This window comes from Podarcis gaigeae (assembly GCF_964106915.1).
Source record: "Podarcis gaigeae genome assembly, chromosome: 6".
In the NCBI taxonomy this organism is placed as follows: domain Eukaryota; kingdom Metazoa; phylum Chordata; class Lepidosauria; order Squamata; family Lacertidae; genus Podarcis; species Podarcis gaigeae.
The window spans coordinates 88392248-88418340 of NC_139682.1; the positions used below are offsets into that span (position 1 = coordinate 88392248).

Genomic DNA, 26093 nt, shown 5'->3' on the forward strand with positions numbered 1-26093 from the left:
CATTCTTGATTTTTTATTCTTCCGGTAAGCTTCGCCATTTCTGCATATTCCATAGGTTTTTGCAGTTTTACGAGTATATATTTAAAGAAGATGAATAAATGAACAAATTCAGTTAATTTGGATATGCAAAAGAAGATATTAAAAAGAAATTTAAGGAACCGCAGAAAGAGGGGGAAGGAAGTCAAGTTATGAAATGTCAAAATGATTGTAAAATCAGTGAAATGTGTAAAATTAGTGAAATGTATAAACTTGAAAAGTATAAATAAAGAAAGAAAATATCAGAAGACACCCCCCAAAAAGAAGTGGCTCTGTGCCGGATGACAAATGAATGGGGGCCCATACCTCAACTGCCTATTAGTAAGACAAAAAGGCGGAGTTGGGGCTAGAAGTTAGAAGCTGGGCAGCTGAGTGACAGAGCCATGCTTGATTTCTTATGGAATGCAAGGCTATGGCTATGAGATAAGCAAGACCATCTTGCAGTGCTGGTGCTGTAAACTCCTCCATCGTAGGCTCAGGTTGTTGTTGTTGAGTCGTTTAGTCGTGTCCGACTCTTCGTGACCCCCTGGACCAGAGCACGCCAGGCACTCCTGTCTTCCACTGCCTCCTGCAGTTTGGTCAAACTCATGCTGGTAGCTTCAAGAACACTGTCCCACAATCTCGTTCTCTGCCGTCCCCTTCTCCTTGTGCCCTCCATCTTTCCCACCATCAGGGTCTTTTCCAGGGAGTCTTCTCTTCTCATGAGGTGGCCAAAGTATTGGAGCCTCAGCTTCAGGATCTGTCCTTCCAGTGAGCACTCAGGACTGATTTCCTTCAGAATGGAGAGGTTTGATCTTCTTGCAGTCCATGGGACTCTCAAGAGTCTCCTCCAGCACCAGAATTCAAAAGCATCAATTCTTCGGCGATCAGCCTTCTTTATGGTCCAGCTCTCACTTCCATACATCACTACTGGGAAAACCACAGCTTTAACTATACGGACCTTTGTTGGCAAGGTGATGTCTCTGCTTTTTAAGATGCTGTCTGGGTTTGTCATTGCTTTCCTCCCAAGAAGCAGGCATCTTTTTATTTCGTGACTGCTGTCACCATCTGCAGTGATCATGGAGCCCAAGAAAGTAAAATCTCTCACTGCCTCCATGTCTTCCACTTCTATTTGCCAGGAGGTGATGGGACCAATGGCCATGATCTTCGTTTTTTGGATGTTGAGTTTCAGACCATATTTTGCACTCTCCTCTTTCACTCTCATTAAAAGGCTCAGGTCGTGTATATGTGTAAATAAACCATGTATTCTGGAGACACCAAAGTGTGCCTCAGTCTGAGGAAACCCAACCCTGGGAAGCACAAAAAAACCCCTGGAATCTCACACAGCTCAGAGATCAGGGTGTTGTGGAACAATATATAAAATTGCCACAGCGATCATTCACTAACCAGGCTGAGGGTAACACAAACAACACAGAATTGATAAGCTGATGATAGACATTATCTCAATTCAGACCATTGGGATAGAAGTGGACTTATTGATGAGGTGCAATTTAGCGGTTTTATGTTAGAGACTCCTTTTGAAGTTCCTTTGTTCAAGAAAGGTAACTTTAAGGTCTGTGACTCAGGAGGCTTCATACATGGAAGAAATATGCACATTACCCTAATTTTAAAAATAATAATAATACACAGAGAATTGCAATAGCACTGCCTGTTTGCTACACGCCACGTAATAGTAAGAAAGCAACCGTCAAGCACTGAAGTACCTTCTTTAGGATATTCCTCATCACGTATTTTCTCAAACACTTCTCAAGTTTGTCATTTGGAGGCAACACAGACGCATTTCTCAAAATCTCTAGGGAGGAAAGGGGAGAGCATTTTCACGGAGGAAAGAAAGACGTGATTAGGAAAGTTTAGAACAGGATGGAAGCTTCTCCTGTTATAGCCCCACAAATTGCGAGTCGGTTATCCCTGCGCTAAGTAATTTTGGGGTGGTGGAGGGTCTGGTGCCATTTGCTTGAGCCACTATGATGTATATATGTCACTAGACATCACACATATTTATGTTAGGCAACTATTACACCTTCTGCCCAGACACTGAGGTCCAGTGCCGAGGGCCTTCTGGCGGTTCCCTCCCTGCAAGAAGCCAAGTTACAGGGAATCAGGCAGAGGGCCTTCTCGGTAGTGGCACCCACCCTGTGGAACACCCTCCCAAAAGATGTCAAAGAGAAAAACAACTACCAGACTTTTATAAGACTTCTGAAGGCAGCCCTGTTTAGGGAAGCTTTTAATGTTTAATAGATTATTGTATTTTAATATTCTGTTGGAAGCCGCTCAGAATGGCTGGGGAAACCCAGCCAGGTGGGCAGCGTATAAATAATATATTATTATTATTATTATTATTATTATTATTATTATTATTATTGAAATGCCCAACCAATGTTTAAAATGTAAAAAAGACTCAGGTGTTTTGGCTGCAACAGACTAACCCTCTGTAATATCTTGGACTAAATGAGTTGTTCTGTGAACACAGGGAATGAGTGAATGAGTTAAGAGTTTCTTGGTCTGTCTGAGTGTGTTTGAGGAGGAGATTTAATTTTTTAGGATAATGCCTTAGAGCTTCCTTATGGCGAGAGTCCCTTTCCTTTCCTTGACAAGGGCAAAAAATGATTGCATGAGCGCTGTCTGTGCACGTGAAAGAAACAGTCTCTCTGTGTCGCCACCTTTCAAGCACTGGTGCTTTGTGCCCCATCTCAAAACTGGGCATATGTTTCCTAGGAAATCTTCTACATTTGCAATTTATTGCATGAGGCATTTGATGTGTGGTATGACTTGAATCTGTGGCTTGGCTCCTTTCTTGAAAGTTCTGCTCTTTACAAAGGCAATTTGCTGCCTTTGATATTTGTAGTGCAGGCGCAGTGGGTTAAACCACAGAGCCTAGGACTTGCCAATCAGAAGGTCGGCGGTTCAAATCCCCGTGACGGGGTGAGCTCCCGTTGCTCAGTCCCTGCTCCTGCCAACCTAGCACTTCGAAAGTACATCAAAGTGCAAGTAGATAAATAGGTACCGCTCCGGCGGGAAGGTAAACGGCGTTTCCGTGCGCTGCTCTGGTTTGCCAGAAGAGGCTTAGTCATGCTGGCCACATGACCCGGAAGCTGTACGCCGGCTCCCTCGGCCAATAAAGCGAGATGAGCGCTGCAACCCCAGAGTCGGTCACGACTGGACCTAATGGTCAGGGGTCCCTTTACCCCTTTATATAGCCCGGTCTGAGTTTTACCATGTGTGAATAGTACTGTTTGATACTGCAGAGGACTTATGAACATATAGATAAGGAAGGCCTTACCCAGATCTGTGTAACAGACAGGGGAAAAAATTGTGCTGTCTTACAGCTCGTCTACATTTCCGCTTCTGTTTCCATGCCTAGAAAGCGCAGTTTCAAGCAGTTTTCAGCTTGGCCTGAATTTTCTAGGCATGAGTCCAAGGCAGTTTCCCCCTTACCCCTGGGAAAGCTCCACTCTGTAGCTTTAAATCAGAACAAACCCCAATCTGCAGAAAACCCGATTGCTATTTGCTTCGATTGAGCACTAAAAGAGCAGTTTTCCCTGGGGGAAAGAGGTGTGGATAATCCCAAAGGGTGGGTAAGCCCTTAGAAACGACGGGGTATAATGCAATCCCAAATATCCTAATATGTTTTTTGTGACGTATGCAGATTTTAAAAGTACTTAGCAATGATATGGCATGTGCTTTGTATGCATATAGTTTCAGGTTCACTCCGTAGCACTTATTTAATGTATTTTAGGGCTCTTCCCTATTATTGGTGCCTTTGCCTTCTGGTTCACACTGGGAGGCAGATTTCGCCTGCAGAAAATGAGAATGGGAGCCCCCACCATATGACTTGCTCCAGCCCAGCACCCCTTCAAGGGACATCTTTGCATTCTTTCTAGACATCTTAGAATAGCCAAAGAACTCACCAAAATTGTCACAGATGCGGTTTTGGTACAGGTACTGTGTACATCTATCAAAGAACTCCTCAGTGTCAAAATCCAGGGTATTTCTAATGTATCGAACCTGGCAAACAAGCACATTTCCTTGGATGCAAATTACCATCACATTCCCCCCTTATCTGTCTCCTCATTGAGGCATCTAATCATAAGCCTGCATTTTTATCAAAGCTTATATGTTTGATCAGGGCTTGTATTTTAAAATGAGCTTAAAGATTTTCAAATGTTTCATGCCAGGCAGAAGTCCAGCTGCCTAAGAACCTTGGCAATGTTTTTCCTCCTAGACAAGGGAGGCCCCTGATTTATATCAGAAAACAATTCTCAAAGTCGTAAAAAGGGAATTACAGGCTGAGAGCAGGACACTGACCTTGCATGTTACAGAGTACAATTAAGCTGTAAGAGTGGTCAAAATTAAGAGTGGGTAAATAGTAAAATAAAACCATTGTGCCTCCCATTAAACTTGAGCCATATTTTCCTAAGGTTGAAAGGTCAAGAGCAAATTGAAAAGCAACTGGTCTGGCTGGCAGAAAGGAAGGATTTTTGGAAGCCTTTTCTAAAGTTGTTTCTTTCTTAAACTGAGATCCTTTTAAGATTTCTTTTCCTTTTAAAAGGTTATTTATGTATTAAATATATTGGCTTAAATGTAATTATGCAAAGGATTTAAGAAACGCTAGATTCTTATTTCATATAGTTGTAAGAGTTGTAACTATCCTGAAATTAAGTCAGCCACCAGCCCAGCCCCCCTGCCAAGCAGGAAACATCATTAGATATATGGTTGTCAGGCCTTTTGTTTAGAGACCTCCAAATGAAGGAGATCTTTCAATGTTGATGTGAACTCAAGATCCTTGAAGATAAAAAGTTAAGATTAACCATCTGTTTTGGAAGGCAATAGGGCAAGGAGGGCAAGAGGTGAGCTGGTAATTAAGATTCCTTGTTGAGACACATGTAAGATATATTACTACTTATTTGTCATTTATAGATAGCAGAATATATAGCTTTTTGTGTCCCATAAAAGGGCGAAAGGAAATGGGTGTATCTTTTGTGATTGGTTCTAGCAAACAGCCAATAGGAATTTCAACCAGGCTGATTGGACAGAGGCAGCCACAGGAGGAGCAAGGGGGCTGGATTAAGGAAATATAAGTGCTGGCCAGAATGGCAGGAGGCCAGGCCAGAGCTTGGTAACCATATACCACTGTGCCTCTCATTTATTTGTCTGACAAATAAATTACTATTTTAATTTCTCTATTGCTGCGTTGAATATTTCATTCCAGCTAAGCGTTAACCACAAGCAGGGTCCTACATCATGTCCCTACCCTGTTCAGCACCAGTATGATTTTTAAGTCCAGCTACACATGTAATAGGAGGGACGTGGGTGGCACTGTGGGTTAAACCACAGAGCCTAGGGCTTGCCAATCAGAAGGTCGGCGGTTCGAATCCCCGCGATAGAGTGAGCTCCCAGCTCCTGCCAACCTAGCAGTTCGAAAGCACAAAGTGCAAGTAAATAAATAGGCACCACTCCGGCAGGAAGGTAAATGGCGTTTCTGAGTGCTGCTCTGGTTTTGCCAGAAGCAGCTTAGTCATGCTGGCCACATGACCCGGAAGCTGTCTGCGGACAAACGCCGGCTCCCTCGGCCTATAGAGCAAGATGAGTGTCACAACCCCAGAGTCATCCGCGACTGGACCTAATGATCAGGGGTACCTTTACCTTTACACATGTAATAGGCAGTATTTTTCTTACAGTTGCAAATCATAAATGCTTTTGGTTGTTTTTCCCCCACTGTAAACCCTGTATGTCACTGCAATGCATTGCTCTGAAGTCATTTCTGCACCACGTAATGTAATTTCAGCCCCCCAGTTTCCCCCACAGACCTGTCCCTGTCCCTGTCACTCTCCCTGTCCCGTATTTTGCCCAACCTGTCCTTTATCATGCCTGACCAAAGGTGGCAACCCTAGCTAAGGGAGGAATACTTCCCTTCTGAGTTAGTGGGGAAAGCCACAACCAGAACACCTGTGAGACTGAGCCCTGGGGAACAGAAAGAAGCTCTACCAGGAGGTGGTTGGGATCGGGAGAAGGACAACGCAATCCCTGTTCCTGTATGAAGCGCCCTCTATCACTCTCCTTGATCCCAGGGCTAGGAGGAGGAGCGGGTGGGGAATTGCAGAGCTTCAACAACACACCTGCGCCAGGGCCATCAACCCTCTGGGTGGGCTTGCAAGGCTGACTGTGGTGGTGCTATTAATCCCAACCTGATTCCATCCCTCCCTGGAGAATACATTCTGCTCCCCCAGTTGCACACAGAAGTAAAACACTACACTGTGATGGGAGGAATTGCTACTGCTAGTGAAAAATTCTCCTTCTGGTTCTGTGCGTGGAATCCTCCATTTTTCAAGAGTTGCCTTCAACAGAGAAGCCATTCCCCATATATGTAGAAGAGCACAATGCCCGGAATGCGGAAGGTTCCGGGTTCACTCTCCAGCTTCATTGGTGTAGGAAAGACCCTAGACGAAGGGCTTACTCACACTAACCTTTCCTCCGCTCTTTCCAGGCATGCTCTGTGATTTAAAGCTCTGTGTCTATTCGCCCTTTTTTCCGCTCTGGATCTTCCCCCGTGATAATCTGCTCTTTAAAGCACAATTGGAACAAACAGCAATCTGACTTTTGTTCCAATTAGCTTTAAAGAGTGGGCTTTTGCAGGGAAAGCTCAGGGCAAGCAGCAGCAGCAGCAACAACAACAACAACTGCTTGGTCACAGAGTATTAAAGTGTGGACCTCTACCTGGAAAGAATGGAGCCAAAAGTACGTGTGAATAAACCCTAACACCACAGAGTGTAGCTGCCTTTTCTAGCAAACAGCACTAACCTAGGAGGGCCAAGGATCTTGAACTCAGCCATGTTCTATTTCCTCCACCAGAAGTTTAAACTTTGTTTTTCTTTTTTTTCAATTTTTTTATTGATTTCCAAATTTATAAACAAGCAAACAAATATAAATCCTAGCTGTAATAATTCCTCTTTTGTTGACATTATTAAGTGACTTCCTCGAGTCCCCCTGGCTGAGTTTCAATGTATATCATTGTGACGGTTTTCCAAAACTAATTTCTTATAAAATTTACTTAATCAAGTAACATCTTTCTTTCTTTTCATAATAACTTTAAACATATTATTCTATAACATCACATATTTAAATCCTAAGCCAATCTGGTACTTGCAAGTATTTCTAATTACCGTTTTTTTCGCTCTATAGGACGCACCCGACCATAGGACACACCTTGTTTTAGAGGGGGAGAACAAGAAAAAAAAATTCTCCCCCTCTCTGCGCAGCACCCCTTCAGCGAAGCGGCAGGAGAAACGGAGCCCCTTCCATTTCTCCTCCCGCTTAGCTGAAGGGGCGCTGCGCCTTGGCTGAAGGGGCACCTACCCTTCAGCGAAAGGAACCCAAAGCCTCCGGAGGTTTCAGGCGGCTATCTTTGAAGCCTGGAGAGCAAGAGGGGTCGGTGCGCACCGGAGAGCACCGGAGCGCTCTGGAGGCTTCAGGTGGCTATCTGGAGAGTGAGAGGGGTTGGTACGCACCGACCCCTCTCGCTCTCCCAATAGCCCCGGGTTCCTTTCACTTGTGGGGCTGGCAGTGGGGAAAGCCGGGCTTCTCTCACCGCCAGCCCTGGGAAAGCCACTGACAACCACAAAGAGCAGGTCGAGGAGCGACGGAAAGGCTGCGCGCAGCCTTCCCACTACTCCCAGAGCTTGTCGGGGCTGGCGAGGGAAGTCCAGCCCCAGGGACCACACATTTGCTCCATAAGACGCACAGACATTTTCCCTTAGATATTAAGAGGGGGGAAATGCGTCTTATGGAGTGAAAAATACGGTAAGTTATTAGAAGTTTAAACTTTGGATAGAGAGAAAGGATGCCGCAACAGGCAGCGGCAAGTGTGTCGTTCACTGCCGGCACTCACCTACCTTGACAGCTCGCTCATCTTTGATTTTTTCCACCTCAATTAATTTCCGGTCACAGAGCTCCCAGCAATTTGGTGACAGGATAATTTCACTTGCTTTTGCCAAGTTCTGGGCCAACCGCACTTCATCCACTGCCCGGCCGATTACCAGGAAATACTGGTGCCTGTTGTCTCCGACCACAACTTTTGAGATGTGACCCGCAGATAGCCCTGGAGAAAGGTACAACATTGTAATCCATTTAAACACCTCACACAAATGGCTAGATTAACAATGGGGAGAATGCATGAATGAAAACATATAAACAAAACAAAATCTAAAGGGACAGCATACAACACTGACAAAAATCAGTAGTTAGGGATTGAAATAATATTTGCTGAAGCAAAAGATGTTTGTTAAGCATCCCAGGTATAACATGAAATCATACGTTGCAATGGAAATTAATTCAATAGTTCATTTTGCATGGATATAATTCCCACCATATCTAGGGACATAGCATATCCTCTTGTCAGTGGTGCAGTTGGGACTTAATGGTCTTTTTTTTTTAATTATCTTTATTAGTTTCAGTTAGAAAAGGAGAAGTCTATATATACAACAATATTCAATACAAAAGCTGGAACAAAGAAGAAAAAAGAAAAGAGAAAAGAGAAAGAGAAAAAAGTACATAATTTTATACAATTCTTCTGTATGAATATAATAACAAATTGTCTTTTATGTTCATACAAATACAATTTCGTAAAAAGAAAGCAAAAAGAAAAAAAGATTTCTATAAATAAACTTTAAAAAGACTTCCAAAAATTATCGTTTACTACGTCTATTCTTTCCTTTATAATGCACAGCCTCATATTACATTCAGTTATCTTCATATGTCCTAACATAATATTATTTACACTTTTTGTTTTGCAAAAATCAGTCTAGCTCTGCCAAGAGAATTTTATTCTTATAATGATTTTTAAAGTATTCTTTAAATATTCACCATTCCTTATAGACTCTCTATTTTGTGTCGTTTTTCACTCTTCCTGATAACTTTGCCAACTGAAAGTGTTCTTTCATTAGAGCTTGCCACTCTACTATTGTGGGAACAGTTTCGTTCTTCCAATTTCTCCATTAATGGTCTTAAGGGTGAGGGGGATTTAGGTCTATCAAACTATTGTCTGCTTTTCTGACTTGGCCCTTCCCTTAGGGTTGCCATATTTCAAAAAGTGAAAATCCAGAAATAAAAGTTGTTGAGCTACTTTAAGGACATTCACCCCAGAATCTACACTTCTGACATGGGAGTTTCCTAGACATTTCAGAGATTACTGCCCAGACACTGTTTCCGACGGCCAGTTCCCAGGTATGTCTGGGAAATTCCAAACAAATGGCAGCCTGACGTTTCCTCCTTATGGCTCCTTACAGTCTGGAGAACAAGGAGCTACTCAAATCTTAAAAAACGTAGCATAAACACTGACAACTGGGAAACACTGGCGTGTGAGCGCTCCAGTTGGAGAACAGCCTTTACCAAAGGTGTCATGGGCTTTGGACGCTCAAAGTCAGGATGAAAGGGAGAAATGTGCTAAGAGGAAGGCACGCTTGGCAAACCCTCACCGTGATCAACTCCCGCCCGGAAACCAATGTCCCCACTGTGGAAGGACGTGTGGATCCAGAATTGGCCTCCACAGTCACTTACAGACTCATTGTTAAAACCATGTTTATGGAAAACAATCTTACTCGGCTACGAGGGATCGCCAAAGAAAGTGTTATGTACTGACGCTCTCGCCCTGGGCTAGCAGGGGGATACTGAAGATAGATTTCACTCAGGTCCATATATGCAAATAAGGGATTGAAAGTGACATTCAGTTATTGGATAGTTACAGAAAATGGTTACTGTTGCGTTCTAGTGGAGCTCTATATAAGCAGGTTGGCTGAACCCTTCAGTTTAGTTCTGGCCTGTGAATAAACAAGAGCTATTTGAAGAATCGCTGTGTCGTCTGATATGTTCACCCACAACTTAACAGAAAGAAAAAAGACTCTGTGAAATGAACAGTTAAGTAAAGGCTCGTCGACACCTTACAGGGGTCCATGAGGTTTTCCACACGCCCCATGCTTTCTAGCGGTTTTGACTTTAACCTGCCTCTTTCCCCGGGGAAAGCCGCTCCTTATCACTGAATTGGAGCCCACGCCAATGTGTGGGAAACCTAACCGATGTGTGCTCTGATTCCGCAGTAAAGAGCTGGTTTTCCTGGGGGCAAGCAGCAGGACAAGTGGGACTATATTACTTCTGTGTAATACATGGCTGTTAAGTGAGAGGGATTGCCTGCTGGCTAGAACCAGGGGTTGATTCCATCAACATGTCTCCGAAAAAATTTACCCATCACTTGGGAAGTCAGGCACACTAATGCCAATGTACTGGAAGAAGCAAAGACCACCAGTGTCAAAGCAATGATTCTTCAACATCAACTCAGTTGGACTGGTCATGTTGTGTGGATGCTGGTTATCGTCTTCCAAAGCAGCTACTGTATTCCGAACTTTAAAATGGAAAGCGTAATGCTGGTGGTCCACAAGAGAGGTTTAAAAAAATGTAGTATAAACACCGACAACTGGGAAAGAAGAAGAAGAAGAAGAGTTTGGATTTGATATCCCGCCTTTCACTCCCTTTAAGGAGTCTCAAAGCGGCTAACATTCTCCTTTCCCTTCCTCCCCCATAACAAACACTGTGAGGTGAGTGGGGCTGAGAGACTTCAAAGAAGTGTGACTGGCCCAAGGTCACCCAGCAGCTGCATGTGGAGGAGCGGAGAAGCGAACCCGGTTCCCCAGATTAGAGACTACCGCTCGTAACCACTACACCACACTGGCTCTCTGGCCTGCGAGCACTCCAATTGGAGAAATCATGTCCTCCCTTAAAAACGGCACGTGTTGTGGTGAAACCTGGAGACTGACCAACTCTGTTGTGGGTGGCTAAGATTGGTCAGCCACAACACCCACTTGGTAGGTCCCTCAATGTTGGGTTCAATCTGGCCAATGGGGCGTACTCCAAACAGATTGAGGGACCTATATATGCCCATGCACGTGACCCAGAGCTTCCTCTTTCGGCTCATGCAGTTGGAACACCCGCCCACCTCTCCCTACTTTTAGGGCATTTTGCGCTTGACCTTGCTATGCCGTCATGTGTCGTCTGTCGTTGGGACAGGGGCATGGCAGGAATTTCCCCCACTTGGCTGATTGGCTGTTGCCATTTGGGTTTCACCTGCCACACAGCAAATTGTCGCAACTCGTAAGGTTGCGGATAGGCTCTGGTTCAGGTGGTAGGGATGGGAGAACACTCTCACCATCCCTATGTGAAGGGTATTCCATTAAAGGAATCCAGGGACTCAACTTGGTTTGGTCAACCTCTGAGAGGGGGTTGTGCCCATGCCTGAGTCCAGGGGGGCATCTGGGTGGTGAACGTAGTCTGTTCCCGGCTTTTCGCCTACCCAGGTGTTCACCCTTGGCTGACCTATGCTGGTGCCCTGGGTCAGTGCTGTCTGCAAGGGTGCAGGGAGCTAGTCGAACCAGAGCCTATGCAACCACTCACCTTCTGTAATCAATAAAGTTGTGGCCTAAATTCTGCCAAAAACCAAAACCAAAATTTGAGTCAAGTGTGAATTTATTTAGGGGGGAGGTCTCTGGGTCTGAACACGCAACAGCCTTTACCAAAGGTACCATGGGCTTTGAAGACGATTGAACTCAGGTCGAAAGAGTGCTAAGAGGAAGGCACATTTGGCAAACCCTCACCATGATCAACTCCCGCCCAGAAACCAATGTCCCCACTGTGGAAGGGCGTGTGGATCCACAGTCACTTACGGACTCACTGTTAAAACTGTGTTCATGGAAGGCGATCTTACTCGGCTACGAGTGATCGCTAAAGAAGAAGAAGAACCCGGGGGAAATTATAGCAAGGACCCCTGAGAGCTCCTGCCTTGCTGTGCCAGGCTGTGCTCCTGTCTCTCTCAGGCAGAGGCACACATTTTGACTTTCCAAGCATCACAGGCTCTGAGCTCCATGTAGGGGGGGGGGATGCAGTACCTATCTTAACACGCAGTTCCAGTCCCACCTCCGTATCGCGAACCCCGTATTCTTGCTGGATGCTGAAGCTACATTTCAGTGCCAGAGTGATGATGTCATTTATATGGCATCGTTCCACCTTCCAGAGTGCCAGCAATGCATCCCCTACAGAAGAGAATAACAATAACAATAATAATTATTATAATAATAATTTATTTATACCCCACCCATCTGGCTAGGTTTCCTCAGCTACTCTGGGTGGCTCCCAACAAAACATTAAGAAGAAGAAGAAGAAGAAGAAGAGGAGGAGGAGGAGGAGGAGGAGGAGGAAGAAGATGATGATGATGATGAACCATCAAACATTAAAAAATTTCTTAAACAGGGCTGCCTTCAGATGTCTTATAAAAGTCAGATAGTTTTTTATTTCCTTGACATCTGATGGGAGGGCGTTCCACAGGGTAGGCACCAATACTGAGAAGGCCCTCTGCCTGGTTCCCTGTGACCTCACTTCTCACAGTGAGGGAACCACCAGAAAGCCCTCAGCGTTGGACATCAGTGTCTGGGCTGAGCAATGAAGGTGGAGACCCTCCTTCAGAAAGACTTGGATTTGTGACTGAAATTCCCAGGGGTCAGGAAAGGTTATTTATGCATGCCACTGCTGCGGCCCGTGTTTCGTTAGCTCAAAAATGGAAAATGATTGAGGTCCCAAGCAACGAAGAAAGGCAACTTAGAATCATAGAATCATAGAGTTGGAAGAGACCACAAGGGCCATCGAGTCCAACCCCCTGCCAAGCAGGAAACACCTTCAGAGCACTCCTGACATGTGGTTATCAAGCCTCTGCTTAAAGACCTCCAAAGAAGGAGACTCCACCACACTCCTTGGCAGCAAATTCCACTGTCGAACAGCTCTTACTGTCAGGGAGTTCTTCCTAATGTTTAGGTGGAATCTTCTTTCTTGTAGTTTGGATCCATTGCTCCGTGTCCGCTTCTCTGGAGCAGCAGAAAACAACCTTTCTCCCTCCTCTATGTGACATCCTTTTATATATTTGAACATGGCTATCATATCACCCCTTAACCTCCTCTTCTCCAGGCTAAACATGCCCAGCTCCCTTAGCCGTTCCTCATAAGGCATCATTTCCAGGCCTTTGACCATTTTGGTTGCCCTCCTCTGGACACGTTCCAGTTTGTCAGTGTCCTTCTTGAACTCTGGTGCCCAGAACTGGACACAGTACTCCAGGTGAGGTTTGACCAGAGCAGAATACAGTGGCACTATTACTTCCCTTGATCTAGATGCTATACTCCTATTGATGCAGCCCAGAATTGCATTGGCTTTTTTAGTTGCCGCGTCACACTGTTGGCTCATGTCAAGTTTGTGGTCAACCAAGACTCCTAGATCCTTTTCACATGTACAGCTCTCAAGCCAGGTGTCACCCATCTTGTATTTGTGCCTCTCATTTTTTTTTGCACAAGTGCAATACTTTACATTTCTCCCTGTTAAAATTCATCTTGTTTGTTTTATATAAGCTTGCAGACTTATATAAAATAAGTGAACAAGAAGAACATACGTTTAGAGAAGACTGGAAAACATTTGTTGAATATATTGAATTGTCTACAGTTGAAAAAGCTAGCAGCACTAAGATGAATTCAACAGTGTAAATAAGTTTGGGTGGATGCAGTGATGGAATACCGAATGGTATCGTTTTTGTAAAATATGCAGGGTATTATGATATGTCAAACGAACCATGGAAAGAGAAGAAAGGAGGTTATTGATATCTTAAGGATGTATAAATGAGTACTTTAAATTGTAAAATATACAATTTAATAAAAATTATATACAAAAGAAGAAAGACTTGGATTTTATGGAACATACAATTGAAAGCACACACACACAGGTGTGACACCTGCCCACAGAAGGGTCCTACCTGCAAATTTCAAGACATCGCCTCCAAACACCAACACCTCTGCAAGGGAAAGAGAAAGGGAGAAGGGTTACAGAAGTAGCTTCCATTGCTTTCACAGTTCTTCTAACTCTCTGTGTGCTCTTAATACCTTAAGAAGACAGACAAGGGTATAAAGTTTTAAATTGGGGTTGTTTACTTCACCACCTCAGCCCCTAAGGTAAAGGTAAAGGGACCCCTGACCATTAGGTCCAGTCGTGACCAACTCTGGAGTTGTGGCACTCATCTCGCTTTATTGGCCGAGGGAGCCGGCGTACAGCTTCCGGGTCATGTGGCCAGCATGACTAAGCTGCTTCTGGCGAACCAGAACAGCGCATGGAAACACCGTTTACCTTCCCGCCAGAGCGGTACCTATTTATCTACTTGCACTTTGACGTGCTTTCGAAGTGCTAGGTTGGCAGGAGCTGAGACTGAGCAATGGGAGCTCACCCCGTCGTGGGGATTCGAATCACTGACTTTCTAATCGGCAAGTCCTAGGCTCTGTGGTTTAATCCACAGTGCCACCTGCGTCCCACCTCAGCCCCTACCAGGAGGAAAAAAGAAAGACAACTAAAGTTACAACCCAGAAAGGGCACTGCCACTTTCTGCTGCTTTTCCTCCCTGTGGGCATTAATTAGAGGCTGTTATTAGTCCACCAGTATCGATCGCCCTTATAGCAACTGTGGGTGCTGGTGGGCCACAATTCCCAGGTAAATTCCAGGCTCGAGCCCTCAGGAGAGCTCAATGATCCCAAGATGATCTGAGATTTGAACCTTGATCCAATCAAGAGTGTGTTCTGAACTTGGGCTCAGCCATGGGACAGTGCCAAAAGGGGGTGCCCTCCACTTGCTCCCCAATTTCTGGACTCATGGAGTCCAGGTTTTGGTCCATCTGGCCCTCGATTGCCTGTTGTGACTGGCAGTGGCAACAATAACGCCCCAACCTTTTCGGCTGGAGTCTCTCCTAGCCCTGATGTCAGAAATCCTTTGAACAAAGGTGGCAGCGACTGAAGCCCATTCCAACCTCTGATCTTTCACTTTCTACCTAGGGCTTAGGTCAGCTCAAAATTGGTCCTGGCCATATTTTAGCCCTTGCAAGATCGCCTGGCACTTCCCAACACTGTGTGAGTGCTGGGACGATAGAATATCTCTGGAACCAAAGTGAGGGTTCTGATATGAGGTTGTAGCCTCTACCTGCCCCTCCTCATAAGGGTATCCTGTTCAAGGGATCCGGAGGTGTGGATCCTGTCCGATGCTCAGACGTGGGCTTGGGACATGCCACAACTCCAGTAGGGACCCCTCGGGGTGCCCCTATATGATGGCCTGGGAATCCGATTCAGAGGCTGAACCGGAGGAATCCCAGCCTGCACAGGAGTCCCTGCCTCCAGGGCCGGCTGAGTTGGGGCAGGGCCTTGATTCTGAAGCGCCTGCACCTGTGCTGGATCCTCAGGAGCAGGCACCAGGTGAATCCACTCTGGCTTCGGAGGGGGTTGAGGACCCATTGCCTAAAGGTGCGCCTCTCCCAGCCCTGTCAGGGGAAGGTGAGTCTCCCCCTGGGTCCAGTAACCCTCTAGCCTCTCCTGAGCTGCAGAGGCTCAGGGCAGAGAGGCGGAGGGAACTGGGTTCTCCCAGGAGGAGTGCTCACCTTAAGGCCAGGAGAGGCGGGTCTCCTGGGGGCCGGGACCTCCCTTGGCCTCATAGAAGATAAAGGCCAGTCACCCCTGTCCCAGGTTGCGGGAGCAACGTCGTTGAAGAGCTGTTTCGGTCAGCACCCAGTCCTGTTCCCCCAGAGTTCCTTCCTTGCCCGGCTCTTGCTTTGGACCCTGCTTTGCCCATGGAGGACTGTCTGCCGACCCTCGACTCAGGTCCTGCACCTCGCCCCACGGTAACCTCCCCCCGGGACCAGCACACCCTATTTGATGTAAGTCATAGGTATTGGCAAAACCTATTTGGTGTTTCATAACTTTCCGACTAGTTGCAGGACCTTAGCCAGACCTAGCAGAGTCAACGCAGAATCCACGGAAGCAATTGGCGACTTGGCTGCAGACAGGATAGACGAAGCAGGAACCAGGAACTTGTAGTTAGGTGTTTATTATAAACAGTGGACTATTTACAGGAACAGAACACGGATCTTTAGCTTGCTCTCCTATACACGACTTACAACTCCTACACTGACACAGAACTCTGAACCTCTGAACTCCTGAACAAACACATTCCAGTTAGTAGGCCAATATTTATCACTCCCTTGAGAGAGCTTCACCAATCAGGGAGCTGTCTCCATGTCTCTGTTATCACCAGGCAGACTTACTCCTTCAGATTGCCTTCTGGCTGTCTTCCAAACCTTAATTGACTCTGTGTGAGTAGCTGCACATACACAGTTTCCCAACAATAGGGCTCTGTTGGTGGTTTACCCTTAGTTGGATGCCCTGCAGACGGGCAGGAGTCAAGATATAGCCTGGCTTCACCCCAATGCATAAGCCAAACCGCTTACATCTGTAACCAATAAAGTTGTGGCCTATTTGAACCCATAAACCAAAATGTGGAGTGATGGGAATGTACAGTCATATGTGGTGGGATTGTCCATTAGTTAATGAATTTTGGAAACAGATTGGTATAGAAATATCGAGAATTGTGGGAAGGAACGTGGAAATAACTAAATTAATGGTTCTCATTACCCTGAGTAGTACGGTTACCGAGTTAAAAACAAAAGAGGAATGCAAATAGGTAAAATTGATGGTAATTGCAGCCAGACAGGCTATAGTGAATAATTGGGGAAATGCCGAAGAGCTAGGGGTGAACCAATGGAGGAAAAAACTGAATAATATTATAATTTTAGAATGCCTAACTGCGAAGATACATAGAATGAAAGGGTTTGAGGTCAGTGAGAAAGAGGAGGATTAGTTTGAGAAGATATTGAATTATTTGAGTAGGTTTGAACAATTTGGGGCAATTAAAATAAACCTTGTGGAGGGAGGAGTGTTAAGGTATATGGAAGTGTACATATGGTTAATTTGAATATGTTATTATTGAACATTATTGAATATGTATATTACTGAATATTGTATACCCAATGTATCAGCCACCTGGGGGGGTTTCACTGTTTTTGTTTTGGTGGTGGGTAAAAATAAAAAATATATAAAAAACCAAAATACTTGTGTACGTGTGCTCATTATCTATTAGAGAACTGCGGGGTCACGGGGTCTTGGCATTCAGGTTGCTCTCCTTACCTTCCACGATGTCTCCCACATAGTTATTAAGGGCCAGCGTTAGCTCATCAGCACCGCGGTCGAGGTTGGTGGTCATGCTGAACTTTTCGGTCAGTGCCGTGAAACCTTTAAGATATGTAAGCACTTGCTATTAGTGAAACACAGCTTGAGTTACAGCCAAGAGGATGGAAGTGGGAAAGGCAGGCGGAAGGTTTCACATCACTTTGGGAGATGGTTTCTTTTCTTCCCTTCCCCCCACCCCCAATATTTTATTATTGGGGGCTGACTGCTTTTATGCATGGCTGGCTTCTGGTTTGGATCCAAGCCTATGAGAGAAGTGAGAGAGCCTCTCGGGGTGCAACGCTTTGAACTCCTCCCCATCAGGCTCAGGTTGTATATCTGTGTAAATAACCCATATGTCATAAAGACACCACAGTCTCCGCTTTGCTGCATTTCCAAACTCTGCGTAAGCACTGGGACCCCTGGATTCTCACCCTGCTGAGGAGTTTGGGGTGGCATGAAGCAATATGAACACCTGAGAAGCTGGGTTTATTTTCAGTATGGAGGGACTTGCGCATCCTTTATCCATCAGGACAACAATTTGAAGTCCCTCAACTCTCTTCCTTTCTTTCTTTGAGGTGCCTCCGAAATCTGCTCCCGTCCCTCCCTCCCAACGCCAATCTCCCCTTGCCTACCTGAAATGTCCACAAAGAGCAACACGCCATCGAAGCTCTCAATGAAAGGCACTTCCTGGGAGAAATCACCATAAACTATGAGGTCGGGGACATGAGCGGCTACTTTGCCGAGGTTCGAGATCTCAAACTGCTTCTTGTCCTCACTCGTCATTCCTGCTGAGCGTTTATGGAGACACTGTCTCAGAGCTGCCCGAGAGAGGCATTGGGACTTCTTACCTGGTGCCTAGGGACCGGGAGGGGAGGGCTCCTTCCCGCACCTGTGTCGGCAGCATCTCTTTTGTCAGCCCCATGTCACAATGAAGTGACAGAGGGCTCTTCTCCAATAGCAGTTACTTAAAGTTGTTTCCTCCCTAACAACGGTTGCTAGGCTAAACGTACTCGTTTTGCCAAGGGACCTACTGGGACGCGGGTGACACTGTGGGTTAAACCATAGAGCCTAGGACTTGCCACTCAGAAGGTTGGCGGTTCAAATCCCCGCAACGGGGTGAGCTCCCGTTGCTCGGTCCCTGCTCCTGCCAACATAGCAGTTCGAAAGCACATCAATGTGCAAGTAGATAAATAGGTACCGCTCCGGCGGGAAGGTAAATGGCATTTCTGTGTGCTGCTCTGGTTCACCAGAAGTGGCTTAGCCATGCTGACCAAATGACCTGGAAGCTGTATGCCGGTTCCCTCAGCCAATAAAGCGAGGTGAGCGCCACAACTCCAGAGTCGGCCACAACGGGACCTAATGGTCAGGGGTCCCTTTACCTTTTCAAAGCTGTTTCCTTCCTAACAACTGTTGCTAGGTTAAACGTACTCGTTTTGAACCTACTGGGCCAAGGGCCACTGCTGGGCCAAGGGCCACTGCAGGCCCCCATCCAACCCAAAGGGCAAGCTAAACTCAAATTCTTTTAGCCGCTGGCTGGTCCACTGTCCCTTGTGGTGGGCCAGGGTAGCGGCACTGGGGGGCAGAGCTGGAAGAAGAGGCGAAGGGGGCAAGTAGTACCACCCCCACCCCCCAGCCCCAGCCCCTGCTTAAAATGACGCTCAGCCAGCTCAGCCCAGCCCCCTTCCTCCTCTAGGCAGGGCAGGGAGAAGCCATTTTGCATCCTTAAGATATCAGTCACTTCCCTTCTTCTCTTTCCATGGTTCATTTTACATATCATAAATCCCTGCATATTTTACAGAAACTATACCCATTCAGTATTCCATCATTTTGTTGTTGTTTAGTCATTTAGTCGTATCCAACTCTTCGTGACCCCCTGGACCAGAGCACGCCAGGCACTCCTGTCTTCCACTGCCTCCCGCAGTTTGGTCAGACTCATGTTTGTAGCTTCGAGAACACTGTCCAGTCATCTCATCCTCTATCGTCCCCTTCTCCTTGTGCCCTCCGTCTTTCCCAACATCAGGGTCTTTCCCTAGGAGCCTTCTCATGAGAAGAGTATTGGCGTCTCAGCTTCATGATCAGTCCTTTCAGTGCGCACTCAGGGCTGATTTCCTTAAGAATGGATAGGTTTGAAATTCTTGCAGTTCATGGGACTCTCAAGAGTCTCCTCCAGCACCATAATTCAAAAGCATCAATTCTTCAGTGATCAGCCTTCTTTGTGGTTCAGCTCTCACTTCCATGCATCATTACATCCATCAGAACTGTTGAATTTATCTCAATGCTGCCAGTGTTTTCAGCTGTACACAGTTATTTCCCATTCAATAAAATCCCATTCTATTCAATAAACATTTTTCCAATCTTCTCTAAGCATATGTTCTCCTTGTTCTCTTATTCTGTATGTTAACTCTGCAAGCTGTGCATAGTCTGTCAACTTAAGTTGCCATTCTTCTTTAGTTGGGACCTCGCTCATTTTCCATTTTGGAGCAAACAAAACATGGGCCGCAGTAGTGGCATGCATAAATAACCTTTCCTGACCCCTGGGAATTTCAGTCCGAATTATCCCCAACAGAAAGGACTCTGGGGTTGTTGGGTTTTTTTTGGGGGGGGGAGTATTTTAAACATTTTTTTCAATTCATTATAGATCATTTCCCAATACTCTTCTACCCTTTTACCCTTCCAAGGGCAAATCTATAGCACAGACTTAAAGTAGCTTTACTCCCAGGGAACTTTGGGAACTGGCGCTCTGAAGGGATGCCTCATGCCCCCTCCCACCCCAGTTAGAATTCCTGGGATATTTGGTGAGAAGCCTTACTAGGTAAACTTGCATAAGACCAATATTGGCTTATGGTGTAGACATGTCCAAAGAGAAATAAAGCCAGTTTTACCCGTATCCTAGAGCCTTATCGGCACAAAGGTGAAGAACAAGTCTAGTACCCGCCAAGGAAGAATGGCAGTGTAAAATGTTCAAATATGCTGAACCGGCTGGTCTGGCGAATAGGATAAGAGAAAACGAAGATGAGAAATATAAGGAGGGATGAATAATGTTTATTGAATACTTCAAGAACCAGTATAGACAAATACAGTGGTACCCCAGGTTACAGACACTTCAGGTTACAGACGCTTCAGGTTACAGATTCCACTAACCCAGAAATAGTACCTCAGGTTAAGAACTTTGCTTCAGGATGAACATAGAAATTGTGCCACGGCGGCACAGTGGCAGCAGGAGGCCCAATTACCGGTAGCTAAAGTGATATCTCAGGTTAAGAACAGTTTCAGGTTAAGAACGGACCTCCAGAACAAATTAAGTTCTTAACTTGAGGTAACACTGTACATAGCTTAGCAGGTCTCGAGTAAATCCAGCAGATATATATATATATATATATATATATATATGCTTTCGTAACAAGAAGCCGAAAGCACCAGCCTGAAGATGACGAGTGAGACCTCGTCGAAACGTCGCCTAGACACCCCAACTTTTACACGGGAAGACACCCGAGGACACCAAAACCTGCATATATATATATATATATATATATATATATATACTAAGCTTGTTCTGGGTATATAAGCTTTCGTGTGCATGCACTGAAATACAGTGCATACACTGAAATGGAAGACACCAGACCCTTATATATAGTGGGAGGGTGAGGTGGGGTATTTCTCAGAAGGGTAGTAGGAAATGGATGATTGACTCAATGGGTATGGTAAACCTATTGACGACTGTTAATGAACACAATTAGTCCTATAGGAAAAAGCAAGGGATAGTATGCAGATGATTAGCATATGTAATAAGGCAGAAATCCAATATCTCTCTTAAGACCAGGTATCTCCATAGTTTTCAGTTTAGTAATAAACTGCAGTCATTAACAGTTGTCAACAGGTTTACCATACCCGTTGAGTCAATCACCCATCTCCTACTACACTCCTGAGAAAGAAGTGTGCATGCACATGAAAGCTTATACCCTGTGATGGCCTAGGATTCAGACTCAGAGGCTGAACCTGAGGAATCCCAGCCTGCACAGGAGTCCCCGCCTCCAGAACCAGCTGAGCCCGGGCTAGGGCTTGAGCCTGAAGGGTCCTCACCTGTGCTGGATCCTCAGGTGCAGGCACCAGCTGAGTCTGCTCTGGCCCCTGAGGTGATGGAGGACCCATTGCCTGCAGGTGCTCCACTCTCAGCCCCGTCAGGGGAAGCTGAGGTTGCCTCTGGGTCCGGTAACCCTCCAGCCTCTCCTGAGCTGCAGAGGCTCAGGGCAGAGAGGCGGAGGGAACTAAGTTCCTGCAGGAGGATTGCTCGCCTCTAGGCCAGGAGAGGCCATTCACCTGTGGACCGGGGCTGCCCTGTGCCTCGGGGTAGATAAAAGCCAGCCAGCCCCAGTCCCAGGTTGCGGGAGCAACGTTGTTGGTAGCCGGTTCCTGCCTGCACCCTGACCTGCTCTCCTGCTAGAGTTCCTGACCTCACCCGACTCCCTGCCTTGGACCCAGCTTCAGCCTTGACAGACAGCCTCCATACTGCACCATCGACCTCAGACTGGACTCGGACCTCACCTCTCGGGTAGCCTCTGGGACCAGCACATACCCAGAACAAACTTAGTTGGTCTCTAAGGTGCTACTGGACAATTTATTTATTTTTATATATATATTTCGACTGCGTCAGACCAACACGGCTATCTACCTGAATCCAGCAGATAGAGTTTTTAATAGATAACAAACTGGATGATTAAAAAGACGTGGATTACGTGGAGCAGTAGAAAAGCAAAAGGAACCAGGAAAAGGATGGAAGGGAAGTCATATGGTATATGTATACATGCTGTGTTTGGTATGAAGTTGTAAGTGGGACAGGGGGAGGAGGGGTTAAATATGCTCTTTGTTCCTGTTTTTGAAAACACAGTTTTTTAAAATTTAAAACAAACCCAGAATATATGACCTAGGCAGTAACTCCTTGATACATCATCACTCCAGATTTGTGGGCCAAACTGCTGATGTCATAAAGGCAACTGGTACCAACTGGGATGACATGGGAGCTGGTCCAGCAACAGGAAACACTTCTCCTTTAGCGCTGAAGGGAAACCCTTCTTCTTCCGTTTAAGGTGTATATTATGGGCTATCTTATTCCGCCCTCTTTCCGTACTTCCACACCCTTGTGGATAGCCATTCTCATTGTAATCAAATGGACAGGAAAGGGCCTTAGCTGTCCGTCAAAGTGCAGCTGTGAGCAAAAGGCAGTGAACTGCAGCATGAAGGCTTTAGACAAAGTTCCGGGCTCAATTCCGCTGACCACCAGGGAGTTGATTCTGTCCTACAACAAACTCGTCACGTTGCCAGTGTTAGAGATGAGCTATCTGAACGAACTGGTCTATCTGGACTGCAGCCACAACCTGTTAGAAATGGGCCTGGATTTCACCTTTCCCGGTATAGTCAAGTTGACGTACCTAGACCTCAGTTTCAATAGACTCACCTTTGTAACCCCTTACACTTTCTCGCAACTCAACAAGTTGCTGCTGCTGAATCTCTCAAGCAACCGGTTGTTGGTGGAAGTGAAGAACAAAGCCTTTGACAGCAACCCCCTTCTGAGATTTGTGGATATGAGCGACTGCGGTTTGACGTACGTTGGCGGCGACTTATTCAAAGATCTGCACAACCTTCATAGCTTGAGACTGAAGGGGAACCCCTGGAATTGTGACTGCAGTTTTTTGGAGTTTTGCAACTGGATAAAGAAAGCTGATGTTGTGTATCCAGGTGAGACCTTTTCCCAGGTGTGAATTCTGTGGGGCGTCTTCTCAGTGGCGTAGCGTGGGTTGTCAGCACCCGGGGCAAGGCAAGTAATTTGCACCCCCTAACCCGTGGATTTGCGCCCCCTAACCTTAACCCCCAGATGTTGTGCCCGGTGCGGCCGGCCCCCCCTGCACCCCCCACGCTACACCACTGCGTCTTCTCCTGTTCGCAGGCACTCGGGGACAGCCCACCAAGGACGCGGGATGAGCACCCGAGAAGTGGTACCAAGGAGGAAGAGGAAGATAAGCATGGGGAAATGGGAGACAAATCTTCAGTGATACATTGGACAATAGATATTGGTCATAATATAGACTTGGAAGCATGGGAACGATTGTGGAATGGGGATATAAAATTTACAGCATGTTATAATCTAAGAGAAAAATGATATGGAAATGATATATCGATGGTATCTAACACCGAGTAAATTGGCCAAAATGTGTAAATCCAAATCAAATAAGTGTTGGAAATGTAAAGAGAAAGAAGGTTCTTTTTATCATATGGGGTGGTCTTGTAGGAAGGTTAAAGCTTACCAGGAAATGATATATAATGAATTGGAAAGGATGCTTAAAATAATGTTTGTAAAAAAAACCACAAAAAACAAAAAACCCCGGATGCTTTTCTTTTGGGAATTATAGGGACAGAACTACCTAAACTGTATAGAAATTTATTAATGTATGCAACTACAGTGGCAAGAATGTTTCTCTCCCCAAAATGGAATGAAGCAGAAGTTCCAGCAAAGGAACAATGAATGCAAAACCTTATGGAACATGCAGAAATGGCAAAACTTACTGGAAGAATAAGAAATCAAGATAACAAACTTTTTTTATAAAAGAATGGAAATGGTTTATTGAAGATTTACAGCTAAATTGTAAACAGATAAGAACATTGGCAGGATTATTGTAATAACCTGCCGTTTCATAAGAGTATATATTTAAAGCAGATGAATAAATGAGCAAATTAAATTATTTGGGATATGCAGAAAATATTAAAAATAAATTTAAGGAACCGCATTATACATTTCACTGATTTTACAATCTTTTTGACATTTTAAAACTTGACTTCCTTCCCCCTCTGTCTGCAGTTCTATAAGTTTTTGTATCCTTCTTCCTTTGCTGGGACTTCTTCTTTCCATTTTAGGGCGAGTAACATTCTTGCCACAAATATTGCTCTATTTCCTTCACCGCCCCCTTTTGACACTTGAAGTGTAGATTTTTAAATATTGTGTTTTAATGTTGTAACTCATCTTAGGACCTTAGGGTGAAGGGCAGGTAAGTCACGATGGTGATATGCTGCTACTGATGATGAAGAAGGCAAAGAATACAGTGGTACCTTGGTTCTCAAACTTAAACCGTTCCGGAAGTCCGTTCCAAAACCAAAGCATTCCAAAACCAAGGCACTCTTTTCCATAGAAATGCAAAATGGATTAATCGGTTCCAGACTTTTATAAACAACCCCTAAAACAGCAATTTAATATGAACTTTACTATCTAATGAGACCATTGATCCATAAAATGAAAACAATAAACAATGTACTGCAGTCACACAATCAATCAGTAGCTGAACTGGGTTCCACACAGTCACACACAAAAAAGAGCCGCAAAAGCAAAAACGCAAAATAAATAGCAAAAACAGACAGCGTAACACTCAAAACAGAAGTGTGGCACTCAAATCGGAAGCGTAACACTCAAAATGGAGCACGTTCGGCTTCTGAAAAAAGTTCTCAAACCGGAGCACTTACTTCTGGGTTTGCAGTGTTTGGGTTCCAAGTTGTTTGAGTACCAAGGCGTTTGAGAACCAAGATACCACTGTATATTAAACTTTAAATCTAGCTTATGTGGAGGAAGGTCAGAGAAGGTGGAAATTGTTCATAATATACTGGTGGTGGTGAAAGAGGTCTGCTCTAGAGCATGAATATCTGACCCAACTGAAGATGCCCTGGACTTCTGTGAGCCAGAGAAATTTCCTCCCTTCCATGATCTCTCCAGGGTTCCTTACTCGCTTTTTGCTTGTCCTTGGTCTGTTAAGGTACATTCCTATTATAGATTTACCAGCCACGAATTAAAATGCCGACTGTAACTCCTCTTAAATTTGTTTTTCCCTCTCCCTCAGACTCTGAGGAAATGACTTGCAACAAACCGGAACTTCTCAAGGGTCTGACAGTCAATGTGGCCGAAACGAAGCTCCACTACCTCTGCCTTGTCCATTTAGACTTCCAAGATTTCATCTTCTTGGGTCTGATGGCCATCTGCATCTTTTTTGGAGGAACTCTGGTGGCCTGGCTGGTTGGCCTAGCCACAGTGATCTATTATCACCCCGTAATGAAGGTGGACGAGGAATTGGACGAGGAGGAATACAGAATGATTTAGACCTGCTGTTTTGGAGCTCTGAGGAGTGTCTATGGCTTGTAGCCCTTCTGTTTCATTGCAAAATCCATTTGCTGGCGTTTCCCCACCTTTTGAGGATGGTCTCACTGTGGTCCCTCCTGTGTGTGCACAAGTATAACCTTGCGGTATAGAACGGGGCCTGACTCTGCCAGGTGTCAGCTCCAGGGTAGAGGACATGGGAGACTGGGTGCATCCGGGTGTGCTGGGCCCAGGGGTTAACCTGAAGGAGCGTCTCCACCCCCATTGTTCAGCCTGGACACTGAGGTCCAGCTCCAAGGGCCTTCTGGTGGTTCCCTCATTCCGAGAAGTGAGGTTACAGGGAACCAGATAGAGGGCCTTCTCAGTAGTGGCACCCGCCCTGTGGAACACCCTTCCTTCAGATGTGAAGGAAATAAGCAGCTATCTTCTTTTTAAAAGACACCTGAAGGCAGCCCTGATTAGGGAAGTTTTTAATATTTAATGCTGTATTGTTTTTAACACTTGTTTGGAAGCCGCCCAGAGTTAATTTGTGCAAGTCCAAGTCTTGGCCCCCGAGACATCAAAGGAGGCAAGTGGGAAGGAGGTTCCTGGGGGGGCGAGTGTGATAGCCAATAACTGGTGCCCTACCTGCTCCGTAAGAGCTGAGGACATTTCTGAAAGTGCCCCCAAGCAAAGGACAATTGCGGCCATTGATTTAGAGGAGTGGGGTCAGATGTTGTATTTGTCTCTGGGAGCCTGTGTGCGCTTCACACATGACCTTCAAACATGCTTGCACAAAGGGAATCTTTTATGTGGGTCAGCAGTCCACCATGCTG

The 26093-nt window shown here is 45.6% G+C and overlaps 2 protein-coding genes across 4 annotated transcripts in view; one reads left to right on the forward strand and one right to left on the reverse strand.

Moving 5' to 3' along the window:
• Positions 1-18047, reverse strand: part of ADCY10 (adenylate cyclase 10) — an 80611-nt gene extending 62564 nt beyond the window's left edge. For 2 of the 3 annotated variants that reach the window (XM_083743734.1, XM_083743732.1), the window contains exons 1-7: positions 17780-18030; positions 17106-17210; positions 13865-13903; positions 11964-12107; positions 7926-8131; positions 3945-4041; positions 1740-1828 (exon numbers count right to left, since the gene is read on the reverse strand). In XM_083743734.1, the coding sequence (XP_083599860.1) occupies positions 1740-1828; positions 3945-4041; positions 7926-8131; positions 11964-12107; positions 13865-13903; positions 17106-17210; positions 17780-17930 (831 nt within the window). In that variant the 5' untranslated portion in view covers positions 17931-18030. Of the gene's footprint in view, positions 1-1739; positions 1829-3944; positions 4042-7925; positions 8132-11963; positions 12108-13864; positions 13904-17105; positions 17211-17779 lie in introns of all 3 variants that reach the window. The other variant, XM_083743733.1, reaches the window with a different exon arrangement.
• Positions 18048-22147: 4100 nt separating this feature from the next.
• LOC310847786 (leucine-rich repeat-containing protein 52-like) lies at positions 22148-25287 on the forward strand. Its single transcript, XM_083745879.1, has 2 exons — positions 22148-22880; positions 25025-25287. Exons 1-2 carry the CDS (start codon positions 22241-22243, stop codon positions 25279-25281), a joined length of 897 nt encoding a protein of 298 aa, XP_083602005.1. The 5' UTR covers positions 22148-22240; the 3' UTR covers positions 25282-25287.
• Positions 25288-26093: the final 806 nt, after the last annotated feature.